At 40.0% G+C, this 18,588-nt stretch overlaps 1 protein-coding gene across 2 annotated transcripts in view; it reads left to right on the top strand.

The window, feature by feature from the left end:
* Positions 1–18,588, top strand: part of LOC131246401 (F-box protein SKIP16-like) — a 30,952-nt gene that overhangs the window by 3,473 nt on the left and 8,891 nt on the right. The window contains exons 3-4 of one of the 2 annotated variants that reach the window (XM_058246503.1): positions 2,046–2,261; positions 2,697–2,800. In XM_058246503.1, the coding sequence (XP_058102486.1) occupies positions 2,046–2,261; positions 2,697–2,800 (320 nt within the window). The remainder of the gene's footprint in view (positions 1–2,045; positions 2,262–2,696; positions 2,801–18,588) is intronic. The other variant, XM_058246504.1, reaches the window with a different exon arrangement.

Genomic DNA, 18,588 nt, shown 5'->3' with positions numbered 1-18,588 from the left:
TACATCTTGTTGTAGTTTCGAAATTAGGATTTGCTTACTGGATACAGCAAGTCAAATTTTGAACCAAAATTAAAAGTTAGTTCTTACTGAAGGATCAAGAAAACAAATGACAGCAATGGCTTTTTTAGATAATAGGCATAAGTAGGAGGAGAATACACATGGATAAATGAAAGGAACAAATGATTCTAGGAGGGATTACTCGTCTTCCTAATATTCCACACAAGAAAAGGAATTTTCCACCATTTTCTTGTGTGGAAATAATGAGAGAAGAGATTACTTGTTCCTTGACTGTGAAAATTCAAAATTCATCTGATTGATGAGTCATAAGACAATTCAGGGTTCTCTCCACCTTAACGACAGAAAAAGGGGATTGATCAAATTCTATTGAGTCTGACTCATAGTGATCATTTATCAAAGAATGACTCTGGTTATCAAATGATTGAACAACCTGGATCAATTTACTTACGATCATTGTTCGAATTATCCTCGATATTATCAAAATATCTCCAATATTATCTTTATCTCCAGCTCGGCGATTCTGATAACACTGGTAGTATAAAAAATTCCAGGTATCAACAGTGTATTGCTAAGTATCGCCAATGTATCGATATCGCCAATCTAATCGCCAATATTTTCAACTATGGAAATTCCAAGTGTCGCTTGTATTGCCAATGTATCGATATCGCCAACGTATTGCCAATATTTTCGACTATGTAAATTCTAGGTGATGCTTGTATCACAAGTCTATCAATGATATTTCAATAATATCGCAAACATATCGATATCACCAAATTTTTGTTTATTAAAAAAAATAAAAATAAAAAATAAAAAAAAAAAAAAAAATCATTTCAATTTTTTTTTTATGGGCACATGGTTGTATACAGTATTCAATTTGTCGTTGATAATATTGATAATATCTCAATATTATTGTTATCGCAACATGTGTGATATCAAGACCACAATCTTTTGTTTCATTTCTAGTTGTTGATGATTTCTTGGCAAAACATCATATGTTGTTGATATTCTGCATTACCAATGGATGTTTAGATGGAAGGTTGGATGGATGGTTGGATGGTTAGATGGGATGGATTAGATGGTTAGACTGATTTCTTACGACGGTACATGCTATTAGGCCCCCATTAAATGAAAACTTATTATGTATGCATTCTTTTTGCATTCTTTTTTAATTCCTAAATATGCAAATATGTATTTTAGCATTTCCTGAGGTTCCAACAAAAATTCCACTGTTTTTCCTATGTTTCCCCGCATTTCTAGTTATCAGCGATATTATCGGCGATATCGATATTGTTTCCATATCCTTGGCCAATGAAACTTGTAGCGATACTGATAGACTGTCTGGTTTTAAAAACCCAATATAGTCAAGAAAATCCTACTTGATCATGGTTTTAAAAGCCCAAGTTGCTCCAATAAAAACACTTGTCTCAGCCAAGTTGCTAGGCATGTTTATCAGGTACTGCATCCTGTGTTCAGGATCTTTTTATGTTTTTTGCACTACAAATGCTATAGAACTGTTCTACTTTTCTTTACTTGAATTTCTTTTATTCTGCCGAAAAGATTGTTGTGTGTATCAAGTAAATTGGCATTGTAGCAACAGCACATTGTGAAACGTCCATTTACCTTCGATGCTGTTGCGATAAAGTAAGCTATTTGGTGCAGCTTGTGCTTGATGAAATGGCTGTGTTTAGATGTATTTAGTCCTAGAAAGTAAACGAGCACACAATATTGTTCTGATTATCTTATAGCTGTCTTATCGAGTTTTAATCTCAGTAACCATGAGATGGCTCAAGTCCTTTCTTATTGATAAAAGATTTTGACGAAACATGGAGCCCAAAATGGACAGAGGGGGCACCCCTCATAGGGCACAAACAATTAAGACTACCAAATTGCAGCACGAACCCATTCTAGTGCCTCATGAAAGCCACTTCCCCATAACCTGCAAACTTCTCAAGGGCGAGAGCCCAAGAAGAAACCCTGCTCTTCACCATTCCGGTCGCCTGACTCAAACTTGCATTTGTTATTTTCAGATCCGTGCTTCTGCTGTGATTGTTCCAGAGCTATGCAACTTTCAGTCTAGGCAGACATACTACTTTTCTTACTCAATCCGAATGCGTCTCCTGCCTCAGGGCTGCATATTGGATGGTGTGAACTACCCATCTTGCCAACTTTATTGGCGCCAATGGATCATCCGTGCTAATGATGCAGTTGTATCTGATGTTAATGGTGCAGCTGTCATTGGAAAGGTAAGCTTCACTTCTGTTAAACTCTTCCTGCGATGAAATTTTATGACTGAAAATTTTTATGCAAACTTTCTGGCATGATATTCAATAACAACGGTAATAAAACAATGATAATAGTAATAACAGCAGCAGCAGCAGCTGCAACAACAATGACAACAATAATCATGATGCTGTGGTGGTGGTGGTGGTGGTCGTGAGGTTTTCATTTCTTTCCAGGACTACATTTAATTTAAAGAGCTTTTGAGGAACATTTTGCTGTAGTCCTCTAATACTCCGTTTTTTCTTTTCTTTTCCTGAAATTATAATTTTATCATATAAAAGAAGTCTGATTGTTCTTTTAACGGGCAACACACATGCATGTAAGACTTGTCTCTGATCTATGCCACCATGTCCTCATCATATAGCTGAAATCCTAATTTTCTTTCTACATGGCTGCAGCATCCGCTCTTGTATCCTGATGGGGAGGAATTTGTTTATGAAAGTTGCTCGCGCATGCCCTCTACTGGTTCTATTGAGGGTGTTTTTACATTTGTTACGGGCAGGTATTTCACATAAACCCATTGTTGCATATTAGAGAGCTATTCATGTGGGAAATGTGATTTAATTCACCAGTCTAAATCTATATTTCACAACCTCACTATTTCTAAATGTGGTGAAAGCTAGGTTTGTAGAAACAAACCAGTTGCAAGAGCAAGGAATGCATATGCCAAATTCGAGAATGAAATCAATAAGATTTCTCAAGAAAAGAATCATATGCAGGCAGTGTTCGAAATATTGGTATCGCGTTACGTATCACACCCTTGGGATATGGATACGTATCAGTTATCGCATGGGATATATCGGTTGTATCGTGTAATGTATCATTGTTATTGGAAACATGGGGAAATATTAGGAAATTGGTTATATTTTTCAATGAAACTTAAGTGATTGTTAAAAAAGGCATCAATACACACTTATAAATCAAAACATTACAAAAACAATTGCACATAATAGGTTTTATTTGTATGGGGTCCTAATCTATGCATTGTCTAACTGAATTGATGCAAATATATTCAAAGTTTATTCATATAATTTATAAATATAAGAAGATGTGTGCAAACATAAGCAATACTTCAAAAGCAAAAGAAGAATCACTTGATCCGGTTACATACATGTTTGATTTTTTGTTTGGACACAAAGATTGCAACCAAGTTGCGAGAAATTGAGAATTTTATTTATTTATTTTTGTCAATTTTCCGCAACTTGGCCCATCTCCAAATCTCAATATTGAAGCTCCCAATCTATGATTTTTCATGCAAAACATGAAAAATCATAGATTTGTAACAATTTGACTTTGATTTAACATGATTTACAAAAAAAAAAAAAGAAAAAAAAGAAGAAGGATCGAAAGTAAAAAATACTCACCGAATCCAATGTTTTAAATATCGATGAGATCGGCCGATATATCCTATGATATATCTCGTATCCCACCTATGCGATATGAAACGCACAAGTAGTGCCGATATATCCCACATGTTTGATCCGGTGAGCATTATCAATTTCCAATCCCTTTTTTTTCGTTGAAATTATGCTAAATCTGTGTCAAATGGTTACAAATCCATTGGTTCTTCATGTTTTCCATGAAAAATCATAGAGTTGGAGCTTTGATTTCTATATCCATTAGTTCTTCAGGTTCTCCATTTTAAAAAAAAAAAAAAAATTTATTATTATTATTATAAATTTCCTTCACACAGTTGTCAATTGAGACTGATTTCGAAGTATTTATGAGTATTTGATGAAATGATCATCGCATACACTCTAATTTCAAATTTTGAGTTTAGGTGGTCCAATTTGGGAAAATTTCGAAATTTCTCCAATTTCTCCCAAATTGCTAGCAATGTTACACTCCAAACATGAAATCAAGTATGTATGAGGGCCGATCTACTGATTTGTTAAGTCATTGTCAATTTTCAAAAAATAAAAATCATTTTAAATTAAATTTAATGAAAAATTATTAAAATATTAAAAAAAAAATTTCAAAAGTTCCCCTCAACCAGTTGACAATTGAGACTAATTTCGAAGTAGGTAGGAGTGTTTGATGAAATGACCATCACATACACTCTAAAAGTTATGCATTCAATTTGAATATAGTTGCATTAGTTCAGTCAAACGATACATAGCTTATGACCTTATACAAAGGAAACCCATTATGTGCACTTCTTTTTTGAGATATTATGATTTAAAAGTGTGTATTAAGGTCTTTTTTAACAATCCATAAAGTTTCATAAAAAAATTCAACCATTTTCCCAATGTTTCCTCATGTTTCCTAAAAGGTGCGATAAATTACCCGATACAAACGATATATCTTGTGCGATAACCGAACGTATATGTATCCCAAGGGTGCAATATGTAACGCGACACCGATATTTCGAACACTGACCGGATCGAACATGGGGGATATATCCGACTACTTGCGCGTTTCGTATCACACAAGTGGGATAAAAGATGTATCGTGGGATTTATCGACCGATATCGTCGATACTTAAAACACTGCATGAAGGAAATAGGAAAAAAAGAAAAGAAAAAAAGATGACGTAAGGTTGTGAACCAAGGTGTTCCGTATCCATTACGATATGGTTGTAAATGCTAATACGTATAGGTAACGGCCTTGACCGTTACACGATACGGGAGTGAAACAGGACCGTTGGTTTTTTGGGACCATATCGGCCATTATGGGGCATAACGACCGTTATCCGTGTGACGGTTGAAAAACAATCACTTTTTTCTATTTAAATTCATTTTTCAACTTTTTTCATTCGAAATACTTTCCTAGATTATTCTACAACAGATTTCGACCAGTCTTACTTTAGTTTTTGGGATTAAAATCGTTAAATGAAGCAGTTTAGGCGAATAGAAGCTCCGATGGCCATTTTTTTTCAAAAAATCGAAAAAAAAAAAGTGATATTTATGCCTTTTTTCCCCGATTTCTAGTTCTGATGCTTGATTGTAATGTGTAAATGTTAGAGACACATACCCATGTTCATAAATTAACCAGACAACCAGATACAATACTCTCACCAAAGAGTGGACTGTTATGCTAGCATAAACATGTTCAAAATAAGAAATAAATACATATTTGGAATATTTATATTATTATCGATTTTCTGGATATTTTTTCCAGAATTTTTCGAGCAAACAAAAACTTTCAACCATTATAGGAGTTGTAACGGTTGTTACACCCCTGTATTGGCCATTATGGCCGATACCCATATTGGTAATTGTGGTGACTGTTTCGACCACATTACGATATGGAATACCTTGTTGTAAACTACTCAGCAATCAAAAGAAATCAAATAAAAGAAACCAAAAAAGAAGAAGAAGAAGAAAAGGGGCAATTGTCTAAGTATTCTGTTTTTTTTAAATGTCATAGGACCTTTGTTGTTCCTTTAAAAAATAATAATAATAATAATAAGATCTACTTGTTCCTTAAAAAACTTGAAACCTACTCATCACTTTTATGTTACACTCTCAAAAGTTCTTTTGGTTTGTACACAGAAACCAAAGGAATGAGGACAAATTGTCTTAGTTTTTTTTTCCCCATCTAGGGCCTTTGTTGTTGTCTAAGTTTAACCGTTATTGGGCCATTATTCATCATCTAAGCCTTATCCTAATTAGTTGGATCATGAATCCCAATTAATTAGGGCCTTCATTGTTCCTCAAAAAACTTAAAACCTACTTGATCCCATATGATACATGCTGAACTATTCTTTTGTGGTGCAACGGTCGTAGTGTTCCACATGTCAATAGTGCTATCGGTATTGCACATGACTGACATGAAATCCAAGGGGATTCATAAAAATGCACTGTATTGGCCAAAATATTACTCATATCATGTGATATATCATGATATTATTGATTTCGCGATATATCACAATGGTCAATTATAAGTATGCACTATATTGTTGGATATTTTGCACGTATTGACTATTCAAAATTCCAACAAAATCAGGGATCTAATTATTATATATATATACATATATATATATATATAAATGCTTAAATTTGCTTGGTAAATTGTGTGTTGTTGTGTTTGAGAGCTCCACCTTAGTTGTTTTGCATCAAAACACGATTTTCTGTAGAAACCATAATCTATGAGTGGAAACAGGCTGGAAGCCACTCAATGAGAATAAGTATCCCCTTTGTATTACTGTCACTACTTTAGTTGACCCCTTTTTGAGTGTCAAATGATGTCAGAATGACATGAACTTTGTCCTATTTGAAAGCTTATTGGGTTAGCTGTCAAACAAGTCTAAGATCATGCAATTCCACTGTCATTTAAGCTAGTTATGGCCAATTTACAGAAGGCTTATATGGTTGTGATGGGATTTAGGGGCATTTTGGATTTCCTATTATATTAGGGTTTTTCTTGCTTGCCAAAGGTCTATATATAGGCCCCTTTGTTTGTAACAACCTATTTTGATGTTTTGGAATATAATTCCATATTTTGAGTTTTCTATTGTTTATAGGGATTATAACATGTGTTGCTTCCCTTTTAGCTTTTGTTGCCTTCGGTAGAAGAGAAATGGATTCATTGATCTCTAGTTTCAACTATTTTGCTATTGGGAATCATTCTTGTGTTCTTCATATCATCTCTTGAAGTTTACTTCACACCACTATTGGATCCTGATTTGTACAAAATCGCAACCCAGGTCAGCCTGTCAACAACCTGTTACATCAAGCTGATGCAAACAGAGGCTCTTCTCATGTTTGAAGCACTAGAGGTTCAGGGTTAGCCTCACATGATAACATGTTGTGGTCCCAACTCCCATGTTCGCATGCATTTATGTTCTGTGATTTGCCTTTTTCTAAGTCTCTTTACTAGCTATATGGTAGGGTTTGTCATTTTATTAAAGCCTATATAAGGCATCTATGTTGGATGTGTGAAATCACTATTCTTTGGGAATTAAAAAAATCATTGTATAGCCTCTGTGTTTGTTGCAAGATTACTTTGGATCATGGGTTGCTCTGGTACGTTATACCGGAACGGGACATGGTACACTGCTTTCTTCAATATGTGGTATGCTGGGGGTAGGATCGTGTGGGTCACTCTAACACAGTATGAAGTGATGCATATTATTGTTGTAGATCCTGCATTCTGGTATTATGTGCCAACTATTGTATGAATCAAAGAATATATCTCACATTCTCAATACAAATTTACATTATTAAACCAATGAATAGTAGAGAATCATAACTTTGGAACAGTAACATAGGGATCAGGATTGCAAATGACTGATAATCCAGATCGCCTAGTTCAGAACAGAAAAAACGTAAGGGTGTTGATGATCTAGGTAGCGTTGATTTGTTGCTTGGAAGGAGGAGTAAGTCAAAAGATCTCTGGTATTGACCAAAGGGTTGTTCAGATTCTCCAAAGCCATTCTTTCATCCTTTCTTTATTCAGATATGCACATTTTTGTTTACTGATCTTTAAAAAAAATTATGTTTATTGATTCACTAATTATCTCAAGGTTTGAGATGGAGAAATTGGATAGATTTGAAGCCAGTTGGTGTTCCCAATTGTGCCAAAATTGCTATGAGAGTAAGTTTCGCTGAAGTTATTATGCAACAGGCAATACAATGTGAGGGTTGTATACAGACCTATGATGGCCTTTTTTTCCTTTTTTCCTTGGGGGGGGGGGGGGGGGGTTGGGGGGGTAGGTTTGGGTTGATTGGAGGGGGTTAGCTATTTGTTGGTGTAATGGTGTATCCACTTGACCTGCTGAAAATCGACCAAATAGGCCCTGATCAAGCACGATTTAGTAGATTAGGGCCCGTTACATACAAATACAACAAAAGGAAGCTGGAAAAAAAAATTGGCGATGATTTACCCCTTCTTCCATTATTTCCTAAAATGGTCACATGCTTCGATTCATCAAATCCTACTCAAATTTTATGTTTTGAGTCTTCATGGTTGAAATGAAGAAAAGAAGTAGAAAAACAAAAGAAATTTTGAAAATAGAAGTTTTCCAATTCGGCCCCTTATAGCACATGGGCTGATACAATGCATATTTTCATAATAGACCAATCCAAAAAACAACACCCCCCCCCAAAAATCACATAATGGGGGTGACCATCTCCTTTACATATTGGCCAATACATTGCCGTTTTCTAATACCATGGTTTTGATCCTTGAGAACTTGATTTCATGTCATCTTTTTTCTCTCTCCTTTCATCTTTTACTTTTGCCCATACTAGAACCCTAGCCGCCGCCATTCTTGGTGCGAACACCTTTAGCCTAGTATGCATGGAGATCTAGAATCATGTTCATCTTTGATCTCGAAGGACTGTGACCCACTCTGCCATTATGCCATGATTGTCAAAAGGTCAGTTAATTAATCAGTCCCATTTAGTGGACCCCACATCTAGATTAGTATTTTTATATTATTTCATTGTTTGTGTGATAAACATGAGTAGAGAGAGAGAGAGAGAGAGAGAGAGAGAGAGAGAGTATAGCTTATAGATGTGTACCCTCTAGGTTTTTGATATATTGGATATTGAGAGAGAGAGAGTATAGCTTATAGATGTGTACCCTCTAGGTTTTTGATATATTGGATATTGTGATTTTCGTGTCTGAGTTATTTCGCCATTTTCCAGTATGTAAACTGAAGGAATATGACTGATCCCTGCTAACTCTTTCAAGGGATCTCTCTTTTTTAGGTCAGCATTTATATCATGTTGACTTCATCTCAATTTTTTTACAATATTTTCACCAATTTCTGTCGATGTAATAGCCAAACCACAGAGCATGATTATCTTTCAATTGTGCTCACCATCTCTAATTTGCAACCCGACATGTCATTACAAATTGGGCTGCATTAAATTGGATACAGCAGTAGTTCATGTCGCCATTAGCATGATGTTGTGACGGTTCCAAGGATGAGGACATGGCTACGCTGGTGTAGTGGATGAAGGTCCTGCTACCAACTCACGGGACGAAGAGAATCCATTCCTACAACGGCAAGTATAATTGATGCAGTGCTGGTGGAACTTGAGGCTCCGCTGCATGGTTTTGCAGATCAGGAGTCCGAGGATGACCCAGACAACCTGAATCTGAGGAACAGTCTATGACTTGGAAGAGGATGTTAACTGTTCCATGACTGAGCTCTGCATAGAGCCACATGGATGGGATGATCATCTGGTCCATTTTCTAGATTGGCATGGGACCTCCGGATTAAGTTTAGCCTTAGTTCCACGACAGTTTAAAAGCGGAGTAGTCCATTGGTTGAACACCGTTGAGAGTGTTTTGTTCAAAAAGACGAGCTAGATGAGCATGTCAAGAATCTGGGTCTTGACAAAGGATCAATCTATGTTGAGAAACCAAAAGAGGACATTGTTTCCTATGGCATTGAGATTGATGTTGTGCAGCCACAATGCTGTTTTTGTTATGATGATGTGGAAAACCGCAATATTCTAACCAATATGTTAATGGCATAATGGGATATTGATTGTGCGTCAAAGTGAACAAATATTTGCATTTTTCACCGCTCTTTGCTAAATTATCTTTGATTTGGTGGCCAAAGTGTTCACTTTGTTGAGTGAAGTTGGAGAAAGAAAAAAACTCACTTCTCGAGTTCTCCATCCTCGGAAGTCTGACGCAGCCCTGGATGCACGGTTATAAGGATCATGGGGAGGGCCATGATCAGCTTTTCAAGAGTTGTGTGAGACCTTGGACCATCTCAGGACCTAGGATACATGAGGACTCTAGAACCCACATCCAGGCACCTTTGGCTGCTGGACATTGGACACATTCAGCGTGGACCACGGTCGTAGCGTATGGGGCAATTTTTACCCTTGCGTTGAGGCGTGATAAGGGTGGGCCACACCTAAGGTTGCACGGCTCTAGACTTATATATTAGTTACTATTTTTGTTGTTTTTCTATTGGTTGCTTTATTTAGTTATTGCTTTCTTATTGGATGTAGATACCATGTGTTAAGACGTGAGTAGTTGAGACTTGAAGAGAGAGAGAGAGGTATGTTGATGGGGATATCCCACGCCCCCCCCCCCCACACACACACACACGTACGCACGAAGACGGAGGACCCCACCATCGATCTGGATGGATGACGACGTCCAGGGAGAGCCTCCTAGCTAGAAGACAGTTTTGGTTCGTCGAAGTGGGCCCGATAGTTAAGAAAAGCCCATCATGGGATCTCATGATCATGGCCCACTAGTCAAATTTAGATCATATTTTAGGTTTTGCTTATTTATGTTATTTAGAACATCATGAACACTTTAGATTTCTTTGATTGATTTTTATTTTGGTTTACTTTATCGCCAAGTAATAGGTTATGCACATTATGCGAGTTTTAGGGTATAGGGTTTTCTTATAAATAAGCACCCCTTGTAGTTGTTTTGATTCATTCAAGCTTAATAAAAATTTCTGCTTTATTTTTCTGCTATCTTCATGAGTTGTGGGAGAATTCAAGTGGGTGCAAAGCCCTCCCTTTTCGAAGGGCTAACTACGGTGGTGTGAAGCCACATCGATCCCAACTCACCCCCATCCTCCCTCATCTCTCTTTTCATCTTCCACCATCCTTCGTACTTTAAATTTGTCTTTAGTTGCAGCAGATTTCTTCTTTGTAGCAGAATTCCAGATTTCGGCCCCTGCAAGAGGGCTGAAACTTCGGCGGAGCAGCACGCACAGGCCGTAGCTCGGATCAACCCGAAACTTAGGGTTTTTGGAGCAAACCCCTGGCCGACCAGGGCCAAGGAGAGTTTTTTTGCAATCGTTGCCCCCTCGCATGTGCGGCCAGGTACCTACGCACGTGCGAGCGCCCCAGGCCCGCTGTCCACATGCGGGATCGTCTTTTGGCTCAGGTTTTCATTCTCTTTTATCCTCTCATATCTGTTTTTTATGAACCCTAGCCCTAGATTGTGTTTTTCCCTAATTTGTTTGCACCTTTTTTTCCACCCTAGGGTTCCTTGGATTGAAATTGGTGAATCCCTTGGGTTAGGGACTGACTTCTGTGCATGTGTGGCTAATTATTACTTATCATCGAGTGTTGTTTGGTTCATAATTTTACTGATCCTGTCCTAGCCCGTGTAGGCCTGGACCCGTGCTAATTCCCCTTGTTGAATACTTGAGCTTTTGTGTGGGATGTGGAATTTTCTGTGATTGTTTCTGAACTTAGTATAATCTAACGCCTGAGACCTTGCATAACATGTTTATTTTCCATGTCCTACATCAAATTTGGTATTAGAGCTTAGGGTTCTTATAGGGGAATTCATTACATATTTAGGGTTTAGTTTGTTTAAGTCCTTCATGCATCCAGTTGATTACATATAGCTGCTAGAAGACTGTAGTCCCTTATATATATTGCTGAATTTTAGTATCGGTGTGTAGTCTCCTTCATATAGAGTCTCATAGGGTCATTTAGTTCTTTTAGACACATATAGTCGTCGTAGCAGGTCTTTAGGTTGAGCAAGTCGGTGTTTGCCCACATGTACGGGTCGTGGTTTCAATCTGCACCCCACACTAAACATGGAACAGCTGCAAGAAGCAGTGGCCAAGTTAACCCAGCAGGTTGAGTCCTTGAATAAGCACTTGGAACAACGCATAGATAAACACATTGACTAAATAGAGGCCTCCTTCGGGGCAAACCCCACCACTGGGGAAGATGCCCAATCTCAGGCAGTTGGTCAGGAGATTAGGCCAAGGAATGGAGGCAGCTAAGGAGCTGGTCATGGGCGCGCACCTGTGCACCCACCCTGTGAGGGACATTATGAATAATATGACCCAGATGCGCAACTCCTAAAAGGGATTAGAGTAGACGCCCATACGTTTGATGGTCACTTGGACCTTAAAGCTTTCCTAGATTGGTTGGTGGATATGGACCACTACTTTGAGTGGTATGACATGTCGGATGGTCGGTGAGTCCGATTCGCTAAGATGAAGCTTTTGGGCCAAGCAAAGAGGTTTTGGGCAACAGTTGAGCGAAAGAAAGAAAGAGCGAGGAAACTCCCCATAGTCCATTGGGGAGAAATGAAAGAAACGCTTAAAGAGAAGTACCTCCCTTTCTCTTATCGCATGCGGTTGATTGAGGAGTGGCAGTCTCTTCGACAAGGTTCCATGAGTGTTGCTGACTATATTGAGAAATTCGAAGAGTACTTGACCCGCTGTGAGGTTGATGAGGACCCCGTACTCACCCTTACTCATTTTAAAATGGGCCGTAGTCTTGACATTAGGAGAGAATTGCTCGCCAAAGACAGACACTATCGAACAGTTGTATCAAGTAGTGTTGGACCCCGTACTCACCCTTATATTTTAGGTTTTGCTTATTTATGTTATTTAGAACATCATGAACGCTTTAGATTTCTTTGATTGGTTTTTATTTTGGTTTACTTTATCACCAAGTAATAGGTTACGCACATTACGCGAGTTTTAGGGTATAGGGTTTTCTTATAAATAAGCACCCCTTGTAGTTGTTTTGATTCATTCAAGCTTAATAAAAATTTCTTCTTTATTTTTCTGCTATCTTCGTGAGTTGTGGGAGAATTCAAGTGGGTGCAAAGCCCTCCCTTTTCGAAGGGCTAACTACCGTAGTGTGAAGCCACATCGATCCCAACTCAACCCCATCCTCTCTCATCTCTCTTTTCATCTTCCACCATCCTTCGTACTTCAAATTTGTCTTTAGTTGCAACAGATTTCTTCTTTGTAGCAGAATTCCAGATTTCGGCCCCTGCAGGAGGGCTGAAACTTCGGCGGAACACCACGCACAGGCCGTAGCTCGGATCGACCCGAAACTTAGGGTTTTTGGAGCAAACCCCTGGCCGACCAGGGCTAAGGAGAGTTTTTTTGCAATCGTTCCCCCCTCGCACGTGCGGCCAGGTACCTACGCACGTGCGAGCGCCCCAGGCCCTCTGTCCACATGCGGGATCGTCTTTTGGCTCAGGTTTTCATTCTCTTTTATCCTCTCATATCTGTTTTTTATGAACCCTAGCCCTAGATTGTGTTTTTTCCTAATTTGTTTGCACCTTTTTTTCCACCCTAGGGTTCCTTGGATTGAATTGGTGAATCCCTTGGGTTAGGGACTGACTTCTGTGCATGTGTGGCTAATTATTACTTATCATCGAGTGTTTTTTAGTTCATAATTTTACTGATCCTGTCCTAGCCCGTGTAGGCCTGGACCCGTGCTAATTCCCCTTGTTGAATACTTGAGCTTTTGTGTGGGATGTGGAATTTTCTGTGATTGTTTTTGAACTTAGTATAATCTAACGCCTGAGATCTTGCATAACATGTTTATTTTCCATGTCCTACATCAAATTTGGTATCAGAGCTTAGGGTTCTTATAGGGGAATTCATTACATATTTAGGGTTTAGTTTGTTTAAGTTCTTCATGCATCCAGTTGATTACATATAGCTGCTAGAAGACTGTAGTCCCATATATATATTGCTGAATTTTAGTATCGGTGTGTAGTCTCCTTCATATAGAGTCTCATAGGGTCATTTAGTTCTTTTAGACACATATAGTCGTCGTAGCAGGTCTTTAGGTTGAGCAAGTCGGTGTTTGCCCACATGTACGGGTCGTGGTTTCAATCTGCACCCCACACTAAACATGGAACAGCTGCAAGAAGCAGTGGCCAAGTTAACCCAGCAGGTTGAGTCCTTGAATAAGCACTTGGAACAACGCATAGATAAACACATTGACTAAATAGAGGCCTCCTTCGGGGCAAACCCCACCACTGGGGAAGATGCCCAATCTCAGGCAGTTGGTCAGGAGATTAGGCCAAGGAATGGAGGCAACTAAGGAGCTGGTCATGGGCGCGCACCTGTGCACCCACCCTGTGAGGGATATTATGAACAATATGACCCAGATGCGCAACTCCTAAAAGGGGTTAGAGTAGACGCCCATACGTTTGATGGTCACTTGGACCCTAAAGCTTTCCTAGATTGGTTGGCGGATATGGACCACTACTTTGAGTGGTTTGACATGTCGGATGGTTGGTGAGTCCGATTCGCTAAGATGAAGCTTTTGGGCTAAGCAAAGAGGTTTTGGGCGACAGTTGAGCTAAAGAAAGAAAGAGCGAGGAAACTCCTCATAGTCCATTGGGGAGAAATGAAAGAAACGCTTAAAGAGAAGTACCTCCCTTTCTCTTATCGCATGTGGTTGATTGAGGAGTGGCAGTCTCTTCGACAAGGTTCCATGAGTGTTGCTGACTATATTGAGAAATTCGAAGAGTACTTGACCCACTGTAAGGTTGATGAGGACCCCGTACTCACCCTTACTCATTTTAAAATGGGTCGTAGTCTTGACATTAGGAGAGAATTGCTCGCCAAAGACAGACACTATCGAACAGTTGTATCAAGTAGTGTTGGACGTCGAGCAATATCTCAAAGCGTTTGTGGGACTGCGGTTTGATTTTTGCGATTATAGTGCTAAGGCCAAACCCTCTGGGGCTAAACCTAACACTAGATATCAAAACAAACCTTCCAACAATTTGCAGCCTAGGTCCAAGGATGATAAGGGTAAAGAAATTGCCGGGTCTAGTTCACGGGGAAGTGGAGCCACTAGGTGTTTTAGGTGTTAAGGGTTTGGTCATTTTGTTCACCAATTCAGTACGAGAGAAGGCACCAAAGTATTCTTTATTGATTAGCAGGTAGAAGTAGTCCCCCCAGAGAGTGACGGCAAAGAGGAAGAATATTAGCCCGTAGAGACCCCTAGTGATGAAAAAGAGGGAGCGCAAGAATCTGCGACCCTCGTAATTGTGCATTGCGCTTTGGCTCAAGCCAAGAACACTGATGACTGGCGCCACAACACGATCTTGTACACTTATGCAAAATATGGAGAAAAGAGTTGTAAATTGATCGTAGATAGTGGTAATTGTGCCAACATGGCATCGATTAGCACTGTGAGCCGTTTGAGCTGGAAGATGGAAGCTCATCCTCAACCCTATAGAGTTTCCTGGGTTGACAAAACCTCCATTCCAGTATCACACCGTTATCTTGTTCCTATTCAGTTTGGATCTTATAAAGACACGCTTTGGTGTGACGTTGTTCCCATGGACGTTGGCCATATTATTTTGGGCAGACCATGGCTCTACGACAGGGATGTCACCATATTTGGTCGTTCAAATGTGTGTACATTCTAGTTTGAGGGTAAGAAGGTCAAGCTAAACCCTCTGCCACCCAAGAGTACGATTGGAAAGGAGTCCACCACACAAAGTGGTGTGAGCGGCTCAAAAGAAGCAAAGGAATCGAAGTCCAAGTCCAAACCGCTCCATATTCTGAATGCCAAAGAATTTGAGCGAGAGACGAAGGCGAACGCGATAGTATACGCCCTTGTAGCTAGGGAGAGTGTACCAGAGGCTAGCGTAGAGTTACCTACCGAGGCCATTCAGGTAGTATATGAGTTTCGTGATGTCTTCCCTGATGATTTACCGAATGAGCTTCTCCTTATGAGGGACATGCCATCGATTTAATCCCTGTGGCGACTCTACCAAACCTCCCGCATTACAGAATGAACCCAAAAGAACACGCTGAGTTGAAGAGACAGATTGATGAGCTCCTAAAGAAGGGTTTCATTCGAGAGAGCACAAGATCGTGTGCCGTGCCCGCCCTTCTTACACCTAAGAAGGATGGCACATGAAGGATGTGTGTTGATAGTAGAGCCATCAACAAAATCACCGTCAAGTATCGGTTCCCCATACCGCGTCTTAATGGCATGTTGGATATGATGGCCAATGCTACTATCTTCTTAAAAATTGACCTCAAAAGTGGTTATCACCAAATTCGTGTACGCCCAGGTGATGAATGGAAGACGGCCTTCAAGACGAAGGATGGGCTATACGAGTGGCTAGTTATGCCTTTCGGGTTAACTAACTGATGCAGGACATGGAAAATTAAATATGATATGCAAGATTTCAGGCTTAGATCACACCAATTCAGAAACAATCACACAAATTCCACATCCCACATGAAAATCCAAACATTCAATTAAAGGGGAATCTATGCGGGTCCAAGCCGACACAGGCTAGGACTGGACCAATAAAAATTATAAACCAAACGATGTCAAAGGGAAATAAAATCAACTACTCATGCATAAAAAATCAGTCCTTGATCCAAGGGATTCCCTAATTTCAATTCAAGGAACCCTAAGGTGATAGAAAGAGGCAAATCAATTAGGGATCATGTAATCTAGGGTTATGATTCATGAAAAAAGGCTATGAGAGGATAAAAGAGGATAAAAACCTGAGCCAAAAGATGATCCCGCGTGTGGACAGCAACAATGGCCCAGACGGACGTGCGCGTGATCCCGGCCGCACGTGTGTGGGGCCCACTATTCAGAAAAAGGCCACCTTGACCCTGGTCGGCCAAGGATGGACTCCAAAACCTCCAAATTTCAGCTCGATCCGATGTACGGTTTGTGTGTGGTGCTCCGCCGAAGTTTCAGCTCGCCTGCGGGCCGAAATCTGGAAACCTGCTTCAATGAAGAAATCTGATGCAACAAAAGGACAAATTCGAAGTACGGATGGTGGGAGAAGATGGAAAAAAAAGATGATGGAAGATGGGGGTAAATGGGGATCGATGTGGCTTCGCACCATGGTAGTTAGCCCTTCGAATAGGGAGGGCTTCGCACCCACTTTTGAATTCTTCCACAACTCACGAAGAGAGCAGAAAAATAAAGCAGGAATTTTTTTATTAACTTCAATGAATGAAAAGAACTACAAGGGGTGCCTATTTATAGGGAGAACCCTATACCCAAAACTCGCACCATGTGCGACACCTATTACTTGGCGATGAAGTAAACTAAAATAAAAACCAAATAAGAAAATCCAAAGCGTTCACGATGTTCTAAATAATAATAATAAGCAAAACCTAAAATATAAAACCAATCCGATGAGTGGGCCACGATCATGAGATCCCATGGTGGGCTTTTCTTGACTATCGGGCCACTTTTCTGAACCAAAACTTGTCTTCTAGCTAGGAGGCCCTCTCTGGACGTCGTCATCGAGCCAGATCGATGGTGGGGTCCTCCTTCTGCGTACGTACTTGCGTAGGGGTGGTGGTGTGCGGGCGTGCGTGTGCACGATGTCCTCATCACTAACACCCCCAAGCACTTCCATGCGTGTGATGACCCAAGTGTTGAGGCCCTTCATGGGAAAGTTCCTGGTCGTATATTTTGATGATATCTTGATTTATAGCATGACTAAGGAACAATACCTCAACCACTTGAGGCAGGTTTGTGGGATCCTTAGGGCCGAGAAGTTGTACGCCAACCTAAAGAAGTGCGCATTTTTGTCTAGTAGTGTGATCTCTTTAGGTTTTATTGTGTCAGCTGAGGGCGTATCGGCGAATCCCGAGAAAGTCAAGGCCATCGTCAATTGGCCTAAACCCTGCAATATTCATGAGGTGCGTAACTTTCACGGTTTAGCCACCTTCTATAGGCGGTTCATTCGAGGTTTCAGTTTCATTATGGTTCTCATCACAGATTGCATATAGAAAAGAGAAATCCAATGGACAAAGGCAGCCTCGAAGGCCTTCCAGGAGAGAAAGGTCAAGATGACCGAAGCTCCGGTCACGCAACTTCCGGAATTTTCAAAAGCTTTTGAAGTCGCATGTGACAACGTCAGGAGTCGGCATAGGAGTACTTAGTCAGGAAGGGCACCCTGTCGCCTTTTTCAATGAGAAACTGAATGAGGCGAAACAAAGGTATTCCACCTATGACAAGGAATTCTACGCGGTAGTTCAATCACTACCCCATTGGCGTCACTACCTATTGCCGCAAGAATTCGTCTTATTCTTAAAACATGAGGCCTTGAGATATCTAAACTCTCATAAGAAATTAAACCCTAGGCATGCCAAATGGGTCCAATTCCTTCAAGAGTATACTTTTGTGCTTAAGCACAAGACCAGTGTAGAGAATAAGCCTGCCAACGCGTTGAGTCGTCGAGTCGCAATACTCAACTCCATGAGTGTTGAAGTTACGGGCCTCGATCGCATCAAGGAAGAATATTTTGAGTGTCCAGATTTTGGAGTTGTGTACGCGTCGTTGTTAGAGAGTCCGTCAAGAGAAACTCTCATAAGAAATTAAACCCTAGGCATGCCAAATGGGTCCAATTCCTTCAAGAGTATACTTTTGTGCTTAAGCACAAGACCAGTGTAGAGAATAAGCCTGCCAACGCGTTGAGTCATCGAGTCGCATTACTCAACTCCATGAGTGTTGAAGTTACGGGCCTCGATCGCATCAAGGAAGAATATTTTGAGTGTCCAGATTTTGGAGTTGTGTACACGTCGTTGTTAGAGAGTCCGTCAAGAGCTAGCAGTGAATACCTGATTTTAGACAGATACTT

The sequence above is a fragment of the Magnolia sinica genome, chromosome 5, assembly GCF_029962835.1.
Source record: "Magnolia sinica isolate HGM2019 chromosome 5, MsV1, whole genome shotgun sequence".
NCBI lineage: Eukaryota > Viridiplantae > Streptophyta > Magnoliopsida > Magnoliales > Magnoliaceae > Magnolia > Magnolia sinica.
The sequence above is the reverse complement of the archived record's forward strand: the minus strand, read 5'-3'. Positions and strand labels throughout refer to the sequence as shown.